General features: G+C 39.4%; 1 protein-coding gene across 5 annotated transcripts in view; it reads left to right on the plus strand.

The window, feature by feature from the left end:
* Window positions 1–26,823, plus strand: part of POU2F1 (POU class 2 homeobox 1) — a 202,141-nt gene that overhangs the window by 109,598 nt on the left and 65,720 nt on the right. For all 5 annotated transcript variants that reach the window (XM_033199634.1, XM_033199629.1, XM_033199632.1 and 2 more), the window contains one exon: window positions 96–161. In XM_033199634.1, the coding sequence (XP_033055525.1) occupies window positions 96–161 (66 nt within the window). The remainder of the gene's footprint in view (window positions 1–95; window positions 162–26,823) is intronic.

The following is a 26,823-nucleotide window of genomic DNA, read 5'->3' on the forward strand; positions in this document are numbered from 1 at the left end:
TTAGTTAACCCTTTTTTCTGCCACAGTTTTGCCTCCTCAATCCCATCTCCATCCCCAGTTTTTTAAAAACCTCATTCACCTCTGATTTATTGCAGACTCAAGAATGAACAATCCGTCAGAAACCAGTAAACCATCTATGGAGAGTGGAGATGGCAACACAGGTAAGAGTTTTCTGATCTACCTTTTAATTAACTCTAGTAGAGCACAAAGAAGAAATTTTCCGCATAACTAGGACTCGTATTTGGCAAACACAGACCAATTTGAGTATTGAGTTGTCAAATATGATTCAGTCCTTTAGGAACTGGGAGGGATTATGTTTGTTAAAGATTACCTAACTTCCTTCTGCAGGCAGCTTTGTTGTTTTGCTTCTGTCTATCAGACAAACTGTGCAGAAGTTAGGAAAATTGTCTTTTGGTTCAGATAGTTTTGGGTATGAAATATGGGTTTACCACTTACTAGCTATGTGACTTAAGCCAATTTCCCCAATCTTTTTAAGACTTAATTTATTCAATTACAAAATGAGGATAATATATTTCAGGTCATTGTGAGTATTAAAGGAGATAATATATGTGGCATGTTAAGCAAAATGCCAGCTACACAGTAACCATTCAGTAAAATGTTATTTTTCTTACAGATGTTAATCAAAATAGTAAATTTTATCTGCCCTACCTTTGATATAAATTATATTAAAAGTTATGATAGTATCAGTAAGTAATTATAAACATCTATTTCTAATACATTCTTTTATTTGGTAATTTAAAAAAATTATACTTCATTAAACCTTTTGTCAAGAGAAAATTATCATATAAATGAGAATACTGAGGCCCCATGAGAGAAAGGTAAATCCGTAAAAGATGGTTTGTCTCCACGGCTCATACTCTTGAGTCGGTATATTGCTTAGAGGGTATAAGACTATGTATCTTTATCATCTACCAGAGATGATACAGGGACTTACTTCCCTGGTTTCTGGTAAAGCCATAAATCAAAATATTAAACCAAATAAGAAGACAGTTATGGGCAAGGATTCACAGAAAGTACTTGCTTCTAAAAACTAGGTTTTTCACTTGCAGAGAGGGATCCCTTTTGACTTATCATTTTAAAAATGCTTAACTATGGGCAATGGTAAGAATGAGAGGCACTCTTAATTTGTGGTAAATGGCCGAGTTGGACTAATGTAGCAGTTTTCCTGCCTACGTGTCTTTCGCTGTAAACTGTCCTATACCTGGAGATGCTTATGTTAATCTCTAAACTGTACCTACCTCTTTATGTGAAACTGAGCTGTGGGGCTTCCATGTTCACCCCTGTTGTATTTAACATACTTCATAGTACTCTTACTGAGGCTGGCCAAGTAAGACTTCTGTAGTATCTCTTGAGAAGGGAAAGGGCAGCATTGTGTTCTGTCTGAATTGTCAGCCACAGTCTCCTTTTTGTTATTTCTCTGTCCCCTGTTTGGACTCCATCTTTCTTTCCTGTTTAGCACTGGTTCCTATGCCGGTGCCAGTGCTTCAGCCAGCTAACTTAGGTGTGGGAAATGTTTGCAGAGAGAAATAGGGCAGCAGATCCCCATGAGAGACTAGGGGCGGGGTGGTGGGCAGGACACCTGTGCCTAAAGAACAGCTTCAAAGAAGAAACATACTTTTTTTCTCCCCTAAGGGAAGAGAAGCAGAATGATTGGAAAACACTGAAAATACTAATTACATCAGACTCCATGGACATCCGTGTATCTACTTTTATGCTAGTGCTGTAATAGAAGTTTCAGCAGTTACCATTTACTGAGCAACTACAACACTTTTTTTTTTTTCTTTGGAGATGGAGTTTTGCTCTTGTTGCCCAGACTTGGAGTGCAATGGTGCAGTCTCAGCTCACTGCAACGTCTGCCTCCCAGGTTCAAGTGATTCTCCTGCCTCAGCCTCCCAAGTAGCTGGGATTGCAGGTACCAGCCACCATGCCCAGCTAATTTTTTGTATTTTACTAGAGACGGGGTTTCACCATGTTGGCCAGGCTGGTCTTGAACTCTGTGTGCATTACCTGATTTCAAGTTAAATTATTTTGATAAGTTAGATACCATTATTTCAAATTATAGGAAATTGAGGCACAAAACCAGCCAGGAAATAAAGGCAGGTTTAGGATTCGCAGCCCACATATAAGTTTCCCCATGAAGTGCAATAAAATAAAACTGAAAATTTAAGCAACACGTGTATGTCCAGACCTGTATAAGGTAAGTTCTGACTGGAGCACTTGTGGTAACAGTCTTGTGAATTTCTTGCCTTGTTTTAATATAGAATGTGTGGCAGACTGGTTCCTATCATAGACTTTGCATATTTACTTACCATGTTTGATATATTAGATATAAAATTACAGTTTATTTAGATGATTACATGCTCACAAATTGATTTTTATTTAAGCATATAACAAATGAATCTTCAGACTCTTGAATTGTTAGTTAACTATTCTTTTTCTTGGTAGTTTATGAAAGCAAGTAAAATGTTTAAAGGAAAGAACCCTTAGCATTATAATAAAACTGAAGCCTCACAATTTCTGCATTCAGAATACGTTTGTGTAGATCATTTTTTTCTGAAATGTTTACAGTTGTAATAATTTTGATTTGTGAGACTTTAAGCAGAATGATATTGTAAAATTATTTTAAGATTGTGTTGATACGTTAATTCTGTGCCTTTCTTTTGTCAGTGATTTATTTGAGAAGCAAAATCAAATGATGCACTTTTTGTCAAATATGTTTGCAGAAAATCTATAGTTTAGGTTTTTAAAAAATGTATTCAGTAAGTGTCTGTTCTATGTATAAAGTACTGTAATCAGTATTATTAGGATGTACAATGCAAATAGATGAAATAACCCTCACTCTTTAAGGAGTTAACAATTCATTAAGAGATAAGACAGATAAATAACTGATTCTGGATAGATTATGGTAAATAATTCAAGAGGAGGTACAGAAAAGTGCCATAGTGGTGTTAATTAGGAGTTTCTTTGAGGAAATTTGAGTGTGTTTATAGGTCAGGTGGAAGGAACCATCAGGGAGCAAGAGAGTGGAGAAAGAAATAAAATTAACTGAACTAAGGTAGGGCTGGAGGTCTAGGATCAGAAGTGCAGAATGAAGGGTTGACTCTGAACATGAAAAGAGACTACCCCGTGTCTCTGAAATTGGGAAGAAGCAGCAAATGTTAAACAATAATGGAGAAAATTGAAGTGGAAGGGAGAAGCAAAACAGCAATAATTCACATCAGATTGCTTTATTTTTCTCATTAAAGTAGTTGAGGCGGTCATCTGAGAGGAAGGCAGGGATAATAGTAATAATAATGGCAACAGCTGCTGTTTTTTGAATTCTTACTGTAGGTGTGTGGCTAGAGCCACTTTATTATATATACTTTATGTCATGATTGTTAAAGTACTCTTATAAGGTTAAGTGGATTTATAAAAAGGATTGATAAGCCTGTTGAGGGTCAGGCTCAAAGAAAATAAATGTATTAGCTTATTCAGCCAACATAGTTATACAGCTGATCCTTGAATAACATGGATTTGAGCTGCATGGCTCCACTTATATGCAAATTTTTTCATTAAATATGTTGGAATTTTTTTGAGATTTGCAGCAATTTGGAAAAACTTACAAATGAATTGTGAAATATTTAGAAATATTGAAAAAAATTAAAAGGTATGTAATTAATGCATTAAATATATGTAGATAATATGCTGTTTTATCATTTATTACTGTGAAATACCACGAATCTGTTAAAATTATAAAACCTTAAAATGTATCAAAACTTACGCATACAAACACTGGAAGATCACATACATGGCACCATTCACAGTCTAGATAAATAGAAACAAATGTAAACAATGCAGTATTAAATCATAATTGGATAAAATTAACTGCATTACCTACTATACTACTGTCATAATTTTGTAGCCACCTCTTGTTGCTATTGCAATGATCTCAAGTATTGTGAGTATCCATTTAAAATGCCATGTGACCCTAATCACGTCACAGTGAACAGTTCATCCAGTAAATTGCGTATTGTAGTAAAAAGTGATCTCTCTGTGTTCTTGAGTATTTTGCATCCTGTTTAGTGCAATAACCTAAACCTTAAATAATGCCGTAAGACCTATACAAAGTGCCACTGGTGGTACTGGAAGTGCTCCCCAAAGCAGAGGCAGGTCATGACGTTACAGGAAAATTTTGAATTACTTGATGAGTACTACAGATTGAGGTCTGCAATTACAGTCGCCCTCCATTTCAAGATAAATAAATTAAGTGTAAGGCCCATTATTTTAAAAAAAAAAAAAGAAAAGGAAATTTCTGAAGCTTTCACTGCAGCTACACCAGCAGACATGAAAAGCTTGAATTTTTTGCTAAATACCTTTTTATTTCATTGAAAATACAGGCCTGGTGCAGTAGCTCACGCCTGTAATCCCAGCACTTTGGGAGGTCAAGGCGGGCAAATTGCTTGAGCCCAGGAGTTCGAGACCAGCATGGGCAACATGGTGAAACCCTGCCTCTACTAAAAATATAAAAAATTAAGCCAGGTGCTGTGGCTCATGCCTGTAATCCCAGCACTTTGGGAGGCTGAGGTGGGCAGATCACCTGAGGTCAGGAGTTTGAGACCAGCCTGACCAACATGGTGAAACCCTGTCTCTACTAAAAATACAAAAAAAAATTAGCCAGGCGTGGTGTAGCTGTAATCACAGCTACTTGGGAGGCTGAGGCAGGAGAATTGTTTGACCCTGGGAGGAGGAGGTTGCAGTAAGCCGAGACTGGGCCATTGCACTCCAACCTGGGCAACAAGAGCAAAACTCCGTCTCAAAAAAAAAGAAAGCCAGGTGTAGTGGTGCACACCTGTAGTCCCAGCTGGTTGGGGGAAGAGGTGGAAGAATCACCTGAGCTTGGGCAGCCAAGGATACAGTGAGCTGAGATCACACCACTGCAGTCCAGCCTGAGTGACAGAATGAGACCATGTCTCAAAAAAAAGAAAGAAAAAAGAAAATGCAGCTTTTATGTGGGTGCAGGATTGTTATAAGAAAGACATACCTTTGGATTCTAATGTGATTTGAGAGGAAGCACAGTCATTATATGACAACTTAAAAGGCAGGTGAAGGATCTAAAGCTGGAGAATTTAATGCCAGCAAAGGATGGTTTGATAATTTTAGAAAGATGTTTGGCTTTAAAAATGTCAGGATAATGGAAGAAGCAGCTTCTGCCAAAGAAGAGGCAGCAGACCTCAAGTTCTCGGATGCCATGGAGAAAATCAATGAAGGCTGTCTGTGGTGGCTCACACCTGCAATTGCACCATAGCTGGACCCCCATCTCTACCCACCCCCTGCCCCGCAAAAAAAAAAAAAAAAAAAGGTGAAAGAAGGAAAATCATTGAAGAGAAAGGATATCTGCCTGATTAGATTTTTAATGCAGACAAAAGTACCCTATTCTGAGAGGGAAAAAATGCCACAAAGGACATTTATTAGTAAGGAAAGACATGAAAGTGCACCAAGATTTAAAGCAGGAAGGAATAGGCTAACAGTACTGTTTTGTGCAGATGCAGTCAGGTTTATGATCAGGACAGCCCTATCCATATCCTATTAAAGACTACTTTTTGCCTTCTTTTACAGCATGGACCCTTTTATGATATGGGCACTGAAACTAAAGCACATGGTGGAAGAAGGATTGGTAGCATATAGAAACATTTTTAGACAAATGAAAAAGCAAAAAAGTCAGAAATTGCAGTGTATTTCCATAAAGTTACACCAAGTGTGCCTGCCTCTCCTGCCTCCCCTTCCAGCTTTTTGTCTTCTGCCATTTCTGAGTCCGCAAGACCCCTCCTGTTCCTCCTTCTCAGCCTACTCAGCATGAAGACAAGGATGAAGATCTTTGTGATGATCCACTTCCACTTAATGAATAGTAAATATATTTTATCTCACTTAGGATTTTCTTTAGCTTACTTTACTGTAAGAATACAGTATATACTACATATACAAATATGTTTTAGTCAACTGTTTATGGTATCAGCAAGGCTTCTGGTCAACAGTAGGCTATTAGTATTTGAGTTTTGTGGGAGTCAAATGTTACATGCAGATTTTCAACTGTTTGTGGGGTCGACACCCTTGACTCCGTTGTTCAGGGTTCAACTGTATAACCTTTCTGTAGCCTAGATCAGCAGTCCAAACTCAGGAATGAAGAAAATGGGACATTGGATTATTTTGCCAAAATAATATCCTATCACAAAAAAAGAAAGAGATAGAAGGGAGTGGTAATATTTTTTATAACATAGTTGTTTGCACAAGGGCACTTCCCTTGGGAAAGATGATATTTCCCCATTCCTCCCTGTCCTCAACCTTTGGTAAACTCTATTCTGTGTTTTCAAGGTTATTCCATGTTGTAGCATATATCAAAACTTTATTTTTTTATATGATGTTCCATTGTGTGTATATACTACATTTTGTTTATGCATTCATCTGTTAATGGACAGCTGGATTGTTTTTACTGTTTGGCTATTATGAATAATGTTGCAATGAACTTTGGTGTACAAGTATCTGTTTGAGTCCCAGTTTTCAGTTATTTGGGATATATACCTAGGAGTAGAATTGCTGGGTAAAACAAAACACAAACTTATTATCTTACAGTTTGGGAGGTCAGAGTCCTAAAATTAGAGTGTTGTAAGTGCTTTATTTCTTCTGGAGGTACTATGGAAAGTCCATTTCCTTCTCTTTTTCAGCTTCTGGAGACCACCTGCACTCCTTGGCTTGTGGCCCCTTCCTCCATCTTCAAAGTCAGATATATAGCATCATCAAATCTGTTTCCCTCCCTCCCTTTCCTGTCCCCCTCCTCCCCTCAACCCTGCTTCCGTCATCATATTTCCTTCTCTAACTCTCCTGTCCCCATCTTTTCTTTGAAGGACACTTACTATCCTGAACTTCATTCTATTTGCAAAGTGCCTTTTGCTGTGTAAGGTAACAAATTCACAGCTTCCAGGGATTAGGATGAGTATTAGGCCCATCTTTGATGGGCTGTTGTTCTGCTTTAGCACAAGATTTTTTTCCTAAATTCAACCTTATCAACTCTATTTTAGATGATAGTTGGAAAAGTAAAAAAGTTGTTTAAAGTTTTACACAGTTTGGTAGGAAAAACTGAAACAATTATTTTTATGTAAAGAAATATTGAGGGAAAAAGGAATATTGGACAAATATTAAAGTTTTGCTCACTTTTAACTCAAAAGACAGACCTCTTTTATCAGTACTCCTGACAGATGGTTGTCTGCCCTGTGACTGGGTTCATGCACTGACACAGAACACAGTACTTCCTGATGTTACCTGTTCTCTGGTTATACAACTCTGTTCCCTACATTTTTTTGAATTTTGCCCTTAGGAGTTCCTCATCTTTTAAGAAATTAAAGCTCTTCTGGAAGTCACTGTCACATTTTAACTCTTTTCCATTCATTTGACAATTTATTACAAATTAATTTACTATAAAGTAGTAATTTATTATAAAACAATTTGTTATAATCATTTGTACTAGAATATGATGATAGTGGCTAGCATTTATTAAGTATTTACTCGATTTAAACATTTTACATAGATAATCTCATTTAATCCTTATAAAAACCTCATGAAACATTATTTTTCTTTTTTTTTATAAATGAGGGTCTTTTTTTAATAAATAAGGGAGTTGAGGCTCAGAGATGTTTAGTCACTTAATGAAGGTCACACAGATGGCTATAAAGGGGAGCAAAACCATTCTTTTTTTTTTTTGAGATGGAGTGTCGCTCTTTTTGCCTAGGCTGGCATGCAATGGCACCATCTTGGCTCACTGCAACCTGCGCCTCCCAAGGTCAAGCAATTCTCCTGCCTCAGCCTCCCAAGTAGCTAGGTTTACAGGCATGTGCCACCATGCCTGACTAATTTTGTATTTTTAGCAGAGACGGGGTTTCTTCATGTTGGTCAGGCTGGTCTCAAACTCCTGACCTCAGGTGATCCGCCCACCTTGGCTTCCCAAAGTGCTGGGATTAGAGGTATGAGCAACTGTACCCAGCCCAGAACCATTCTTTTACCCTTTGAGCTATGTTGTTTGTTTGTTTGTTTGTTTTTTTGAGACAGAGTCTTACTCTGCTGTCCAGGCTGGAGTGCAGTGGTATGATCTCAGCTCACTGCATCCTCCGCCTCCTGGATTCATGCAGTTCTCCTGCCTCAGCCTCCCAAGTAGACGGGATTACAGGTGTGCGCCACCATGCTCAGCTAATTTTTGTATTTTTAATAGAGACTGGGTTTCACCATATTGGCCAGGCTGGTCTTGAACTCCTGGCCTCAAGTGATCCACCTACCTTGGCCTCTTGCTGAGATTGTAGGTGTGAGCCACCATGCCTGGCCTGTCGTTTTTGTCTCCAATGCTCAAGATACAGTACTAAGTAACATCAGTGCAGTTGAATAAAATACTGATTTTGTTCTCAATAGATTTTTCTTATAGAGAAAACATACATGAAAATGTAATATAACAGAAATCTAGAAGATTCATGAGAAGTATATGTGAACCCATGAGAATTCAGTGTAGGGGAAAAGTATTTCTAGCTGGGAGGATCAGAGAAGGCTTTGGAGAAGGTGGAACTGAAATTGTATCTTACAGGCTGGGTAGGGTTTAAATCATTATGATGCTAGGCAATATATGTTCAGTATGAAGAAACAGTCAAAACTGAGATGGGGGAAGAACTCTGTCCTAAATGTCTCTAATTCCTTTACAAGCTTTCCATTATGTCATCTGATTTCTAGATCCTTTATCTTTTAGTCATTCACAGAATTAGACAGTATTCCAGTTCTTCAGACTTCATTGCAGCCATTACCATTACCTTTTGCTTATTATTATCTTTGAAAACTTACCATTGGTTTATTATAATTATTTTTTATAATGAAGGTAAAAAGGATAGATATTTAAATACTATATTTTAATATAAATGTTAATATATTTAATAAGATTTTCTGATTTGTAATGTGAAAAATTGTTTTCTTTTAAAGCAGCTGACTCATCTGTTGTAATGAATTTACAGTCAGTCAACTGTCTTTTTTCATCTGAATTATGATAGATAGATCCAAGGCTTCCCTATCCTTTCCTTTTTCACTTGCTTTTTTCATTTGAATTGAAAGGGGAGAGTTCCCTGACCCCCTTTGCAGGACATGCGACAGCGAGTGGCTTGTATGTTTGGCTGCCACATGCTCAGACCTCTTAGAGGAAGGGGAGCACACAGACTGGCAGGTACAGGAGTTGGTAAGCACTTTTTGGGCTCCGGCCACATGGTAGTGTCTAGGGGTGGGCGTCTGCAACTCCCGAAGCCCAAGTGGGCACTTGTTTCAGTGCACTGTTTTTAGCCTTGCCATCCACAGACAGCTTAAGTGTTAGCTCAGTGATCCTCTTGGTACCCAAGTCCTTGTGCGGCATCCAGGAAAAATCAGGTCACACATGGACTTGAAGGATGAATTCAGAGGTTTTGTTGAGTGATGGAGGTGGCTCTTAGCGGGATGGTTGGGGAACTGGAAGGGGAATGGAATGGGAAGATGATCTTTCCCTGGAATTTGCCCATCTAGCGGCAGATATCTCCTCTTCGACCGCTGCCAGCTGAATTCCTCTCAACATTCAGACATTCCTTCTTTTCTGTCTGCCACACTATTCTGCTGTTCTTCTGCTCTACTGTTCATGTCCTCTGGAGCCCAGGGTCTGGGGGTTATATGGTGACACGATAGCAGGGCATGGCAGACCAAAAGGCAACTTTTGGGTGCAAAAATAGGAATGCCTGTTCCCATTTAGGACCACAGGTTTCCAGCCTTGAGGGTGGGGCCTTTGCTGGGGAACCACCCTCTTCTACCCAGTATTTCCCTGTCTCCTGTTCATATCAAAATGATTTTTCCCCAGGATAATATCACTATATTTCAGGCAAATGAGAATTCAAAAGGAATTTATTAATGTAACTTAATATACGTAAATACAATAGCATTTTTGGAATACTATTTATGGACTAGTATTCCAAAAATATTGTCATCCAAAGCTCCTAGTAACCAGTGATGTTATTAATTCTATGGGTTTTACTAGTGCTATGGCTGGCATTAGGACATTATATTCATAAAAGAGCATGATCAGATATCATTTCCTCCAAGATTGAGAGAGAGAATCCTGAAAGACCAGGGTACCAGTGAATATACTTATTATTCTTCATAGTAATCTAACAACTTGATGCCTTGAACCAGCACTAGTTTTGGAAATAATTTCCAGATAAAATACCAGTGTTTTCCAGAGAAGCCTCAAAATAGGCCTCAATATAGTTCTTGTTAAACCAGAATGGAGCATTCGCAAATTTCAGACACTTAAGGATTATTTTCCTTTTGAACTTACGTTTATTCAGAAGCCATTTTTAATATTCTTACTGCTTTTATTATTATTTTAAAATTTATTACATATTTTATTGTGTAGACTACATTCTGCACTGGCCAAGACGCTCTTATAAGCCTGAGAGTAGAAATACTGATTTTTTTTTTTGGAGTACCTTCATAGCAGATTTTGAATTAGTGGGTCATTGAAAGTGGCTGAAGCATTTCCAGAGAGCCTCAGGAGCTCAGTGAGGGATCTTGGTGGTTTAGAAGGAAATATCAAACACCTGTAGGAAAGATAGACCTCCCTGTAGTGTTTGATTTGATAGATGTCAGTTACAGGATATGGTGTCTACAAGAATCTGATCAGGGCCGGGCGCGGTGGCTCAAGCCTGTAATCCCAGCACTTTGGGAGGCCGAGACGGGCGGATCACGAGGTCAGGAGATCGAGACCATCCTGGCTAACACGGTGAAACCCCGTCTCTACTAAAAACTACAAAAAACTAGCCGGGCGACATGGCGGCGCCTGTAGTCCCAGCTACCTGGGAGGCTGAGACAGGAGAATGGCATAAACCCGGGAGGCGGAGCTTGCAGTGAGCTGAGATCTGGCCACAGCACTCCAGCCTGGGTGACAGAGCGAGACTCCGTCTCAAAAAAAAAAAAAGAATCTGATCAGTACATATTAAGAAACTTACCCTGGCTCTGCCCACTGGTGCACATGGGGATTTTAAAACTTTAGGTCAGGGGTGGGGGTCAAGGGGAAGAAGGGTGCTATAATTACCGAAGCTGTGAGAATAGCAAGTGACATCTGAATTAAGATTATACTTTTGTTAAATGACTGAATGAGCAATTGATCTTTTTGCCATGAGATCACCTAGTAACAAATTTAGAATTTTAAAGGTAGTATCCATTTTTGTTCATTACTAATAGAAATTCAGAACAGTAAAGAGAGGATTTGTTTCTAAAATACTGCTTTAGGCACAGATTATTAGAGATTGTCTATAATTTTCTCCCTTAGAAAGCAGCTTAGTTTTATGTCGTGTTACTTTTTTCATTTTTTTCTAACAGATATTAAATAATTTTTGGTATAAAAGAATTTTCCAGCCATATTATACTTTACATCTTGCTTGAAGCCAAAAACTAGACTCCATTATTCTTTCAATTAGATCCATTATATAGCATCCTGGCCTAGAGCAGTGGCAATAGAAGCTAGGGGTCAAATTTAATGAGCTGTTGAAGGGAAGAGGAGAAGAGATTGAGAGGGAGTTTTTTTTCGGTTTTTTTTTAAAGGAAGGAAGGAAGGAAGGAAAGGGAGTAATTTAAAATGAATACTTGTATTTGCTTCGGGGCTGGAAGAGATGTGATACCATCCTCTCGAGTAGGAACTGTACTGTTGGGGAGTAGACTTGACAGTGAGGTGATGAAACATTTCAGTTCTGAAAATGTTGTACTTGGGGTGCCTTCTGGTGCTTGCAGGTGAAGATGTGGGCAATTGAAGATAGAGATAGGTTCCTGCGGAGAGGTGTAAGGTCCTTAACAGGGAGATGTTTAGGAGTGAGATACTGGGAGGAGAGTGGAATCAGCCAAGAGGACCAAGGACAGAGCTCTTCTGCGGTGTTGAAAGGGTTGGCAGAGGAAGAAGAGTCCATACCTTCGTTGTCCAGTAGAATGGACACTGACTGCATGTGGCTCTTTAAATTTAAATTAAATTAAATTAATTCAATTCCTCAATCATACTAACCGCATTTCTAGTGTTCAGTAGCCACGTGTAGTTAGTGGCTACCATACTGGCCAGTACATATAATAGAACATTTCCATTATCACAGAAAGGTCTATTGGACAGTGCTTAAGTAGACTAAGAAATAACAACCATGGAGATCAGATGTGAATCAGACCAGTGAGCTCATGGAGTTAGCATTCAGTGTGGTCAAGTCCTGCCATAGGAGCCTTAAAATGTGACCCTTGAGTTTGACAATTAGTAGTTACTGGGGGCCTTTTAACGATTTTAGTTAAGTGATTTGGAAAGAAATTGCTGTGGTTAAGAAAGTGAATGGTTGGCCGGGCGCGGTGGCTCAAGCCTGTAATCCCAGCACTTTGGGAGGCCGAGACGGGCGGATCACGAGGTCAGGAGATTGAGACCATACTGGCTAACACGGTGAAACCCCATCTCTACTAAAAATACAAAAACTAGCCGGGCGAAGTGGCGGGCGCCTGTAGTCCCAGCTACTCGGGAGGCTGAGGCAGGAGAATGGCGTGAACCCGGGAGGCGGAGCTTGCAGTGAGCTGAGATCCGGCCACTGCACTCCAGTCCGGGCGACAGAGCGAGACTCCGCCTCAAAAAAAAAAAAAAAAAAAAAAGAAAGTGAATGGTTGTGTAAAGGGAATGATAAATGTAGGCAACTCTTTTAATGGAAGCTGTATATGGGGCTATGTATCATAGTGGTTAAGAGCTCAGACCCTGAAATCAAACCACATGGATTCATATCCTGCTCCTTTCACTTGCTAGTTGTGTTACCTTGGGCGAGTTACTTTTTTCATGTCAGAGTTTTTCTTAGCTGTAAGATGGAGATAAGTAATAATCCATCTAATAGTATTAATGTATACATGGAAAGCAAGTAGATATATGGGTTGGTCCATTCACCATCAGTGTTAGCTATCTATTAGGAGGAAGAGAGGGATGATAGAGAAGGAAAGAATGGGAGGGGAGGTTAGAAGGGCCTCCTAGTGAAGCAGTTTGAATATATTTAGATGCTAAGGTAGAAGAGCCAGTGTAGGAGGGCAGTTGCAAAGAAAGAACAGATGATGCAGCCAAAAAAGGAATGAGATCATGTCCTTTGCAGGGACATGAATGAAGCTAGAAGCCATCATCCTCAGCAAACTAACACAGGAACAGAAAACAAAACACCACATTTTCTCACACATAAGTGGGAGTTGAACAATGAGAACACATGGACACAGGGAAGGGAACATCACACACCAGGGGTGAGGGTGAGGGGAGGGAACTTAGAGGACGGGTCAATAGGTGCAGCAAACCACAGTGGTACACGTGTACCTATGCAAGAAACCTGCATGTTCTATGTATCTCAGAACTTAAAGTAAATAAATAAGAAAGAACAGATAAATCAGGGATCCAGTTTTGAGGAAAGGGAAGGTGTTGGGTTTCAGAGCACCTGGTGACTGAAGTAGCCTAAAGTAGAAGATTCCTTTTTTTGTTGTTTTTTAAGTGAGAAATGGGAGAGTGAAGGAGGTAAAGACAGATTCAGAGAGTTAAGTTTTTAGGTAGAAGGGAATGTAAGAAAGCAGTCTAGAGAGGATTAGGAACAGTCATTAGGGATTTCTTTGTGATACAGGGAAAACAAAACTGGGAATAGAATGCAATAAAGAAGTCTAGGATTAAAATAAACAGTATCAACAGGATTTGTAGCAAAGTGTTATAATCCAAGCGAGGAATGCTGACATCAGATAAACTCAGAAGGTAAGGAGCATTCATTGTGTTTCTGAGGAAGACAGGAAGCTGCTACCAATTAACTGGCTCACATCTTACAGGGAAAGATGAGTGAACAAGGGAGCCTCTGACTAGGTTGACAGGCAGAACAGAGATGGAGCAAGGTCAATGTCTGGTAATTTTCTCCACCAACAAAAATATTAATAATTTAGGATATTAAAATAAGGTCTTACTTTCTGTTTTCTTGGTCTTCAAATATATTTCATTTATGTTCAATATTTAACTTATTTGAAAGAAAAACAGTCTCAACAGCTGGTAAGTCATAAGACATTTATTTTTCTACAATTAAGAAGAAAGTTAAGAGCCTGGAACAGTGGCTCACACCTGTAATCCCAACACTTTGGGACACTAAGGCATGAGGATTCCTTGAGCCCAGGAGTTCAAGACTAGCCTGGGCAACATAGTAAGACCCCCATCTCTACAAAAAAAAAAAAAAAAAACTTAAAAAAATAATTAACTGGGCATGGTGGCACATGCCTGTGGTCCCAGCTACTTGGGAGGCTAAGGGAGGAGGATCGCTTGAATCTGGGAGGTCAAGGCTGCAGTGAACCATGATCATGCCACTGCACTCCAGCCTGGGCGACAGAGTGAGACCCTGGATGTTTTTTAAGGAAAAGAATAATGTTAATGAAAATCTGTTTTAACTGAGTCTTTCATACAGATAGACTTAACAATTTAACGGCCACCTATAGAAATCTTGTCATGCATCACTGATAATGCATTCATATCTAAGGTGATGTGTAAAAGTAATTTTAAAAATACACAACTATTATTACTTAGGAAGTAAAGGATATACAATCCAATCATTACCATCAAGTACAATCACTGTGGAGATTTTTAGCAGATAGATAATACCCATCCATTCTATACATCATCAGTCCCCAACCTTTTTGGCCTCAGTGACTGGTTTCATAGAAGACAGTTTTTCCATGGACGGGGGATAGGGGATGGTGTGAGGGATGAAACTGTTTCACCTCACATCATCAGGCATTAGATTCTCATAAGGAGTGCACCACCTAGATCCTACACATACACAGTTCACATCAAAGTTCACGTGCCTGTGAGAATCTAGTGCCACCACTGATCTGACAGGAGGCAGCGCTCAGGCAATAGCACTCGCTTGCCCACCACTCACCTCCTGCTGTGCAGCTTGTTCCTAGCAGGCCACAGACTGGCACCAGTCTTCAACCCAGGGGTTGGGGACCCCTGTTATGGATGATCTATGTCATGAATTTTGATTATGCTTCTTACTTTTGTGGTGGCTTAGAATCTTTCTGTGGTTTTGTTTCTGTGATAAATGATTCTCTTTCGGGATTTCCATTATCCCAGATTCTTCCCATTTTATGGCTACTCAAGATGGAAGAAACGCTCTCCACGCAAACACGCTAAAAAATGAGTAGTAGCTAAGTTTTCCTAAAAGATCTTTGAGCTATTATTTATGTCCTGTGGTTGCTTGACTTTCTGTGAACTTCGTTTGGAATTTGTCCTTGCTTATCAAGGTGATGTAGTGACGGGCACAGATACTGTCATTATTTCCTATAGGGTGTCTGAAATTTAGGCTATTGGTAATTTTGCCTCGACTGCCTTAAATTTACTTGTAAATAGAAATATGTGAATAATGTACTTTTCCTCTTTATTGTGTAGGTTTAATTGAAGTAGTATGATTTTCATTACACATTAAAATGTAGTATAGTACTGTCTAAAATATAACTGCTGGGTGATGAAAAATAGCCTTCACAAACTCATGTTCTAAAATCTCTCAGGCCCTTATTCAAGAAATTGTTAATCTTATTTTCATGTGCAGTTCCAGCAGGGGTGCATTTCATAACAGATAATCAGCAGCCATTTATACAGATGAGGCTGGCTGCTCTAGGAAAGTAAGCCAGTAGAGCAGAAACTCTCAGATTTATACCAGAACTGCAGAGTCTCTTATTTTCTTTTTTATATTGAGGTGAAATGCGTAACATAAAATTAACTATTTTAAAATGAACAATTCAGTGGCATTTAGTGTATTCACATGTTGTGCAGCTACCACTGTATCCAGTTCCAAAACATTTTCATCAGCCCCAAAGGAAACCCTTTACCCCTTAAGTAGTTGCTGTCCATTTTCCCCTCTCCCCAGCCCCTGACAACCACCAACCTATAGTTTGTCTCTATCAATTTACCTATTCTAGGTATTTCATATAAATGGAGTCATACGGTATGTGACCTTTTGTGTATGGGCTTCTTTAACTGAGTATAATGTTTTCAAGGTTCATACATGTAATAGCATGTTATCAGTACTTATTCCTTTTATGGCTGAATGATATTCCATCATATGGATATACCACAATTTGTTGGTGTCCCTTTGTCTCTTGATGGACATTTGGGTTGTTTGCATTCTCTTTGGCTCTTGTGAATAATGCTGCTGTGAACATTTATGTACATGGACTTGTTTGAGTACTTGTTTTCATTTCTTTTGGGTATATAGTCATGCATAACATCAGGGATACATTCTGAGAAATGCACCATTGTATGAACATCATAGAGTATGTTTCCCAAACCAAGATGGTATAGCCTATGACACACCTAAGCTATATGATATAGCCTGTTTCTCCTAGGTTACTAATCTGTACAGTTAGTATACTGAATACTGTATGCAGTTGTAACACAATGATATTTGTGTATCTAAACATAGAAAATGTACAGTAAAAATAGGCTATTATAATCATATGGTTCTATTGTTGCAGATGGAGATGTCTTTATATGCTACGTGACTGTATGTCTAGCAGTGAAGTTGCTGGGTTCACTTTTTGATGGTCCTTCAAATAGTTAAAACATGGAATTACCGCCAAACTTTTTTCCATAGCAGCTGAACCATTTTATATTTCCACAACTAATGTATAAGGATTCCAGTTTCTCTGCGTCCCTGCCAACACTTATTTTCTTTTAAAAAAAAAAAAAATTACAGCCATTTTAATGGGATTAGATAATATACTTTAAAAAGTAGCAACAGCTCTTCATTTTCCCCAGGAAATAATAATAAAAACTGAAACCGCCTTCTTTTTTCCAACGTTTTTGTGTATTTTCCTCGCTCTTATGGTGAAAATATCTTGTAATAATGAGATGAGAATGGGCAATAATAAATTGTGTTTACATCTAAGCAGTTAGATGTTTGACTTTTCTCACCTTGGTTGTTTGTGCCTTATTCTCTTACCCTGAACCAGCTGTATCACCTCATTTCTCCTACATCTTAGCCACACTGAATCTCTCAAAACTCTTTGTACCTTTCTTAGAGCAAGTAAGTGTTCTGCTTTGCTTGGCTTGAGGGCAGTGACAGTACCTTATTCTTTTTTGTGTTCTACCTTCCACTTTTTTTAGATACCGCTTTTCATAGGTTTTTTTTTTTTTATACTGCTTGTCGTTTGTATGACTTATTTACTTGTCTGCCACCCAAATCTAACTGTGAGCTCCTTGTGGTATGGGCATATGACTTACCTTTGTAACCCTAGGACCTAACAGAGTATTTAAAATTGTTAAAATTCTTAGATTTAATTTTTTAACTTGGCCATGGTGTCTTCTACTTTTGGTATAGAAATGCCGGGTATTTTCTTCCCTCACTCAACCTTTTCCAATTTAATTCCATCTCATCCTCTTAAGATTCATAGGAAATGTTGTCTCCAGGAAGCTTCCCTGATATTGCTTTCTCCCTTTCCCCTTAAAGTCTCCTTTGTAAAGTTCTTGTCAGTAGCCTATGTGGTGTCTGTTTGACACTTTGCATGTTGTATATATATTTTTATGAATATGGAATTCATAAATGCATTACCTGTCCCTTTTCCTCTTTATTTTCCTTGCTGTCCCTTTTCCTCTTTATTTTCCATAGCATTTATTTCTATCTGATACTCAGTATTTTTTCATTTTTATTATCCATTTCCCAACTAGAATGTAAGCTCCATGAAGGACATTATTTTTGTCTCTCCACTGCTGTATCTCTTGACACCTGGAACAGTGCTTGCTACACAGTATATGCTCAATAAGTATTTTTTGAATGAATTAATCAATTAATGAATAGGCCCGAGAACTTCTTAAGAGCAAGGACTGTGGTATAATCATTTTTATAACCTCAGCATCTGGAATATCAGTTCTCAATAAATATTTATTGAATGCAGCATTAATTTTTACAGTAGGATCTTTTGCTATGTGACATTCCTGGTTCTCATTTGTTATTGTTGTTTATTCCTAAATAATTATATAAAAATAGAAAATGCACATAAGCAAAAATAATTGTTTCTTTCAAAATAGGAGATGATTCAGTCATAAGTCTTGTGTAATAGGCATAATAATTTTAGCCAAAGTCATTTCTTATAAAGGTAAAACTGTTCATTCAAGGGAAGGGAAATTTCTGGATTGTAAACATGAACATATCAATCGGCTAAGATTTAAGAAAACAGTGGAATATTTTTATATTCATATTTCAAGTCGTCATTGCTTTGGAGTAGAATAAAGATTGTATAGGGTTTCAGGTGAGTTTTGATTCACAAGAAAAGATTACATACACATCAAGTTAGATTAAGTTCCCAATAAGCCAATGATACTAAGTATTATTGGGAAGCAAAGTCATGTCAGAACAGGTGTGCTATGCTTAATGTAGTTTCCCTTGCCCCCTGCACGTAGGGTCATATCAGATCAGAGAATAAAAAGAGCACCTTGCCTTTTTACATATTCAGGATTTTGGTCTCCATTGAGAATGAATCTTTTTTGTTCTTTTGTTGGAAATCGGCTATTTACAAATATTTTCCAGGGTTCCAGAAAATTCAGTTCTCTGCAGCCAACTTTCTTACTCTGATTTAATTCTATTTTGTCATCCGTGTGATTCTGATACTTGGTCTGAGACCTGTAGTAACAGATATATTTCCATGCATTTAACTAAAGAACCTGGGGAACTGACATTACAAAAGACAGATTTTTTTCTTTTTAAAGTGTCATGATTTCCTTCAGATGTCGCTGGGTCCTGAACAGATGAGGCAGGAGAATTGCTTGAACCCGAGAGGTAGAGGCTGCAGTGAGCCAAGATCTTGCCAGTGCACTTCAGCCTGGGCGACAGAGCAAGACTCCTTCTCAAAAAAAAAAAAAAAAAAAGAAAGAAAGAAAATGTATTATCTGTGTTAGGCTGGGCATGGTGGCTCACGCCTGTAATCCCAGCACTTTGGGAGGCCAAGGCGGGCGGATCTCCTGAGGTCAGGAGTTCGAGACCAGCTTGACCAACATGGAGAAACCCCGTCTCTACTAAAAATACAAAATTAGCCAGGCATGGTGGTGCATGCCTGTAATCCCTGCTACTCGGGAGGCTGAGGCAGGAGAATCGCTTGAACCCAGGAGGCCAAGGTTGCAGTCAGCCGAGATCATGCCACTGCACTCCAGCCTGGGCAACAAAATCGAAAGTCCATCTCAAAAAAAAGTATTATCTGTGTTTTAATTTCTGGACTCAAAGGGATTAATGTTGGCCAGGCGTGGTGGCTCACACCTGTAATCCCAGCACTTTGGGAGGCTGAGGTGGGTGGATCACCTAAGGTCAGGACCTCTAGACCAGCCTGGCCAACATGGTGAAACCCCATCCCTACTAAAAATACAGAAAATTAGCTGGGTGTCGTGGCACGTGCCTGTAATCCCAGCTCCTCAGGAGGCTGAGACAGGAGAATTGCTTGAACCTGGGAGGCGGAGGTTGCAGTGAGCTGAAATTGTGCCACTGCACTCCATCTTGGGCAACAAGAGCGAAACTCTGTCTCAAACAAAAAACAAAATTAGCTGGACATGGTGACACATGCCTGTAATCTCAGCTACTTGGGAGGCTGAGGCAGGAGAATCACTTGAACCTGGGAGGCGGAGTTTGCAGTGAGCCAAGATCGCGCCACTGCACTCCAGCCTGGTCAACAAGAACAAAACACCGTCTTAAAAAAAAAAGAAAAGAAACTATTAATGTTATATCTTAAGTAATAATCAAACATCCTAAGAAAAACCAGATTTTATAGGAGTTAAGATTTGGGAATTATTATTTATAGTTAGGCTGGCCCTTAAACTCTTCTTGAAGGAAGTAGATTCCAGGCTGGATGTTGCATAATGACTTGGACTTTCATAGCTAGAGAGGAGGGTGAAGGATATCTGCATTTTCATCCTATTTGAGGGTTTCACCTTAGCTTTTTCCCTGACTCTCCTCTCCTCCCTCCCACCTCTTCTTTTCTCCTTCTTTCCCTAATGTGTTATGTTTCCTCTCTCATTTATACATTTTAAAATGAATGTTCATAGGATATAGATTTCCTTTCTCATTTGTGGAGAAATGACAACAGGAATAAGATAAAGGAGAGGACTGTCCTCCCACCATAAAAATAAGTGCACACCTGGGCAGAATTCAAACAGCAGAAGTGTGTCTCTTTTAAGAGACTGGAGACTGATCGCTGTGGAGATGACACTGAAGGATAGATCGAAAGGATGCCCATTTGAGGAAAATTTTAGCAATAAAAATTTAAACTGTTATTGCAACTTAATGGTAATACTCATCATGGTACAGAATTTGAAAAATATAGAATAATGTATTCACTATTAACATTTTGATGCATTTCCTGTTTGCAGACATTTTTTGACAGAGTTCTCCTTTATAAAATGTAGTATTTCTTGTGGGCTATAAAATTTGATTCTTTTTTAAAAACTTTATTTTAATGTAAAATAAATATAGTTGAAGTAGCTAGCTGTGAGGTAGATACCAAAGGCCCAGAATTCTACTACTTTATCATCTTATGTCCCCTTACGAGCCTGATCATGGCCTCAATTACTGATTTATCACTTAGTTAATATTTGTGAATGAGCATTGAATTGGAGTCCTTGGTCATTGGATGGTTTAGTAGAAGGAGCAATTGGGAGAGAGCTGGGGACAGGGTTGCTAGACAGATCCGTGGAAGGCTTGGAATTTTAGTCTGAGCTCCCATTACTACCCAGCTTGGTTATTTCAGTGGAAGTCTTTCTGTATATTAGAAAAAATTTCTTATTTGTAAAACAAGGAGCTTGGTTAGTTCTTTTTAATGTCCCTTTCAGCTTTACCATTTCCAAAATATGAAATAAATAGAATCATGTGGATGTACCCTTTGAATCTGACTGCTTTTACTTAGTATAGCGGGCTTGAGATTCATATTCATCTGTGTCATGTGTACTTTAGCCCAATTTTATTTTTTCCCTCACTCCCAAAAAATGTTGAGGAAGTACCAAATGTGTTTTCATAGTAAGAAGGTTTAGATTATTGCTTTTGGGTTAGAGAGATGGGAAACATGAAAGAAAGTAGCATTTGAGCTGAGCACTGAAAGACGTTTAAATGCCTGAATCCTGTGCAAAGCTGAGTAATATGAACTGTTCATGAAGGGAAGAAACCTTTGCCTATTTGACCCTTGACTGCTGGCTATGAAGAGAGAAACAGAACTTTCTGGGAAATGAGGACTCTCCAATGCTTGAAGTTAATATAAATCCAACTGTCTCTCAGCTGGGTCTTCACTGTCACTGGTGCTAACCTTGGATTCACCTATAATGTATTCCCTGTCACATTTTTCATTGCATATTTCCAATCTTTTCTATTTCTGTTTTGCCCTTTCGTTTTCTGAAAATATCTGCCTTTTTTTTTTTTTGAGACGGAGTCCTGCTCTGCCACCCAGGCTGGAGTGCAGTGGCCGGATCTCAGCTCACTGCAAGCTCCGCCTCCCGGGTTTACACCATTCTCCTGCCTCAGCCTCCCGAGTAGCTGGGACTACAGGCGCCCGCCTCGTCGCCCGGCTAGTTTTTTGTATTTTTAAGTAGAGACAGGGTTTCACCGTATTAGCCAGGATGGTGTCGATCTCCTGACCTCGTGATCCGCCCGTCTCGGCCTCCCAAAGTGCTGGGATTACAGGCTTGAGCCACCGCGCCCGGCCTATATCTGCCTTTTGATTACTGAAAAATTGTAGTTGTCTGAGTTGAGCCTCAACACCTCCCTCTTCAATACTTTACATTTTTCTGTTTTTACCTACCTTCTCCTTTTCTTTTGCATCTAACAAAGAAATATCTCTCTTTCCCCCCACCACCTCCATTATTTGAATTGTAGTCTTCTCACACCTTTCAGGTTTCTGCCCTATCTTTTAACCTGCTATTGTTCTTACCTCTTCAGCATATCCCTTCCCACAGACGGTCTTTAAGTTTGCTCAGGTTTCATCAACCTCCCGTCTTTCCTTCCACCCTATCTACCCCTTTGAATTATCATCCTCACACTGTCCCACCAATACCTGACTTATGAAAGAAATGATCCTCACTCACCACCTTGGCTTATTACCTGCTTTTGCCTTTATTCCTTGCAATCTGGATGTGTACCTAAAATTTTGTTGCATGGTTTTTTATTGTTGATTCTTTTACGATTTTATGCAAAAGTAATTGTAAAAACTTGTATGTAAACATGAATGTAGTGTTTAAGCACTCATATCTACCACTGTGGCCATAAGGTAGAATGTTACTGTTCCTCAGAAGGCTTCTATAGGCCCACCCTGAACATATTCCATTCTTCTGCCACAAAAATAACCACCATCCTGAAGTTAGCATTAATGGTGACATTGCTTTTCACTCAAAATATTTTTCCGTCTACATATTTATCCTCAAATAACACATTACTTAGATTTGCATGTGTCCATAATGTAAATTGAATTACACTGTACCACGGATATTTTATTACTGGTTTCTTTTGCTCAACATTATGTGTTTGAGATTCATCCATGTTAGTACATATACCTTATAATTGATTTTCACTTGATAATATCCCATTGTATACATTAGAATGTTTCTGTTTATTCCGTTGTTGATGGACATTTGGGTTATTTCTAGGCTTTTGCTATTACAAATAATACGGCTGTAAATGACTTTGTACTTATTTCTTTCTTTTTTTTTTTTTTTTTTTTTGAGACGGAGTCTCGCTCTGTCACCCAGGCTGGAGTGCAGTGGCCGGATCTCAGCTTACTGCAAGCTCCACCTCCCGGGTTCCCGCCATTCTCCTGCCTCAGCCTCCGGAGTAGCTGGGACTACAGGCACCCGCCACCTCGCCCGACTAGATTTTTGTATTTTTTAGTAGAGACGGGGTTTCACCGTGTTAGCCAGGATGGTCTCGATCTCCTGACCTCATGATCCACCCGTCTCGGCCTCCCAAAGTGCTGGGATTACAGGCTTGAGCCACCGCGCCCGGCCTGTACTTATTTCTTGATACATATATGTGAAAAAGTCCCCAGAGTATTTTATTTATTCTTATTATTTTTTATTTTTTTGACAGAATCTCACTCTGTCACCCAGGCTGGAGTGCAGTGGCGTGATCTCAGCTCACTGCAGCCTCTGCCTCGCGAGTTCAAGCAATTCTCCTGCCTCAGTCTCCCTAGTAGCTGGGATTTCAGGCACCCTCCACCACACCTGGCTAATTTTTATATTTTTAGTAAAGACAGGGTTTCACCATGTTGGCCAGGCTGGTCTCAAACTCCTGACCTCAGGTGATCTGCCCGTCTCGGCCTCCCAAAGTGCTGGGATTACAGGCGTGAGCCACTGCACCTAGAGTATTTTCTTAGTAGTGTTATTGCTGAACTTGTTCTAGTGTTACTTAGTACTGCCAGCCAGTTTTCCAGAGCATTTGTACTGCTTTATACTGCTACTAATAGCGGCTGGGATTAACCAACTTTGCAATTTTAGCCAGTTTATCAGGTATAAAATGATATCTAATTGGGGTTTTAATTTGCATTTCCATAGTTTCCAAGCAGATTGAACATCTTTTTCTGTGTTTATGGGCCATCTGTGTTTCTTCTTTGTTAAATTCCTATTCATTTATTTTGCCTGTTTTTTCTATTGGGTTGACTTTTTCTTATCGACTCATAGGAGTTCTTTGTGTATTCTCATTACTAATCCTTTGTTGTTTGTATGGATTGTAAATATTTTCTTTTTTAAATTCACTTTGTGTAGCGCTTTGATGAGCTTTTAATTTTAAAGTAAATTTATGTGTTTTCATCTTTTGATTCTTGATAAAGAAATTCTTCACTTTCCCAAGGTTAGAATGATATTCTTTTATGTTATCTTCTAAGAATGTTATAATTTTGCATTTCACATTTTGGCTTTCAATCCTTCTGAAATTTTCTTTTTTTTTTTTTTTAGTACAGTGTAATGTGTCTAGTTTTTTTTTTTTTTTTTTTCAAATAGATACCCAGCTACCCCTTTATTGAAAACTCCACCTTTCCTCATTGATCTGTCATGTTTCATCCTTTCCTCACCTCTGTCATGTTTCAAGTGTTCATAGATGTCTGTACCTCTGTCTCTAGACTCTCTGCACTGGTATATGTGTTGATCCCTACACTAATACCACCCTGCCCCAATTATTATTGCTCTGTAAATGTTAATATCTTGATGATCTATGTCTGCATGTTTTAAAGAATATCTTGGCCCCATGCCATTCTATGTAAATTTTAGAATGAACTTGTTAAGTTCTACCCCTCCGCTCCAAAAAAAGACAAAGAGAGAAAATAATTTCTTGAGATTTTGATGTGAAGTTACTTTGAATCCATAGGTAAGTTTAGGGAGAACTGACATTTTTACAGTATTGAGCTGGCATCTGTCTGTACAACTGGCATACTATAGTAACTGCACATTTTTAATCACTGTTTTTTTTTCACTATGTTTGTCAAGCTGGTGTCAAACTCCTGACCTTAAGCGATCCTCCCACCTCTCAAATCTCTGGGATTACAAGTGTGAGCCTCCATGCCCAGCCATGTCTTTGTTTTTAAATAAAGTTTTATAATTTTCTGTCTATGGAACTTGCTATATTTTGATAGATTTATTTTCAGGACTTTATGTCTTTTAAGTGTTTATAAATAAAATCTTTAAAAATTGTTTTCATTTGGAATATACAAAGACAATTTTATTATTATTATTTTTTGAGACAGGGTCTCACTTTATTGCCCACACTGGAGTGCAGTGGTAGGATCACAGCTCACTGCAGCCTCGACTTCCCACAGCCTCCCACCTCAGCCTCCTAAGTAGCTGGGACTATTGATGCGTCCCACTATGCCTAGCTAACTTTTTTTTTTTTTTTTTTTGTAGAGACAGGGTTTCACCATGTTGCCCAGGCTGGTCTCCGACTCCTGGGTTCAAGGGCTCTGCCTACCTTGGCTCACGCCTGCTGGGATTACGGGTGTGAGCCACCCCGCCCGGCCACAAAGGCAATTTTAAAGTAGATTTTGTGTGCTGCAGCCTCATTAAACTCTCTTATTCTAATAATAAGTTATGAGATTCCTTAGACTATTCTGTACACACAGTCAAATCACCTGGAAAGGGTTTTATTTTGTTTTTTCCAACTCAGATGTTTTCTTTTTTGTCTTGTTTTGCTGGATAGGCCTTGGAGTATGATAGACGTAGTAGTAGTGTTACCAGTGGCAAATATCCAAGTTTTACAGCATCAAATGTATTACTGGTAGAAGGTATTTGAGTTACTGGTGGCAAATATGTATGGGTCTGCAGCAACTTCAATTCTTGCCTCCTCAGAAGAAAGAATTCAACTGAGGGGCATAAGGCAGAAGAAGAGACCAAGGCGAGTTTCAGAGCATGAGTGGAAGTTTATTTAAAAAGGCTTTAGAACAGGAAAGAAAGGAAAGCACACTTAGAAGAGTCCCAAGCAGGCACCGAGGTCAAGTGCAGTGTTCAACCTTGATCCTGGGACTTTATAGGCTGGCCCCTTTCCCATGGTTCTTCCCTTGAGATGGGCTGCCCACATGTGTAGTGCTGTCCTTACCCTTGGGAGGTGAGCATGCACAGTATGTTTAGGAAGTTGTAGGCATGCCCGTCTGAGGCTTTCTTCCCTTTTCTGGTAGTGTGCCCCCAGAAGGTCATACTCCGCCATTTTGTCTCTTAATGCATATGCCTAAGAAATTCTCCCTGGTGCCTGCCTTCACTTACCACTTTAGTGCAACAAGTGTGGACCATTAGGAAATGGCCTCTCCCTGAAGCCCGCTGCCAATTTATCACTTAGAGAGGCAATATGAAAACTGCCAGACCATCACCCCACATTCCTAGTGGGCAGGGGAAGAGCCCTCTGCCCTGCTCATGCCTGTCTACCTACTGTAACAGTAACTGTCCCCCTTATCTTGTTCTCAATCTTAAAGGAAATGCTTTTAATTTTTCACCATAAACTATGATGTTTATTTATTTATTTTAATGCTTATTCTTTATCAAGTTAAAGAAACTTATATTCCTATGCCAAGATTGCCCCTCCCCACTTCTTTTTGAGACAGGGTCTCACTTTGTTCCCCAGGCAGGAGTGCAGTGGTGTGAGGTGGGCTCACTGTGGCCTCAACCTTCTGGGTTCAAGCAATCCTCCGACCTCAGCCCCAGTTGCTGGGACTACAGGTGTGCACCACCACGCCTGGCTGACTTTTGTATTTGGTAGAGATGGGGTTTCGTCACGTCACCCAGGCTTGTCTCAAACTCCAGAGCTCAAATAATCCACCTGCCTCAGTCTCCCAAAATACTAGGATTACAGGCGTGAACCAGCACACCCAGTCCCAATGCCAAGAATGTTTATCGTAAGTGGGTATTGAATTTGTCTAAGGGCTTGATGCATCTTTTGAGATTTCTATGTGATTCCCCCCCTTCCCCACCCTTTATTGAACTTGATGAATCCTATTAATTTTTTGTTTGTTTGTTTGTTTTGAGACAGAGTCTTACTCTGTCTCCAGGCTGGAGTGCAATGGTGCTATCTCGGCTCACTGCAACCTCCGCTTCCTGGGTTCAAGTAATTCCCCTGCCTCCTCAGCCTCCTAAGTAGCTGGGACTACGGGCGCGCGCCACTACACCCAACTAATTTTTGTATTTTTAATAGAGATGGGATTTCACCATGTTGGCCAGGATGGTCTCGATCTCTTGACCTCGTGATCCTCCCGTCTCGGCCTCCCAAAGTGCTGGGA

The sequence above is a fragment of the Trachypithecus francoisi genome, unplaced genomic scaffold, assembly GCF_009764315.1.
Source record: "Trachypithecus francoisi isolate TF-2019V2 unplaced genomic scaffold, Tfra_2.0 Lachesis_group5, whole genome shotgun sequence".
NCBI classification, from domain to species: domain Eukaryota; kingdom Metazoa; phylum Chordata; class Mammalia; order Primates; family Cercopithecidae; genus Trachypithecus; species Trachypithecus francoisi.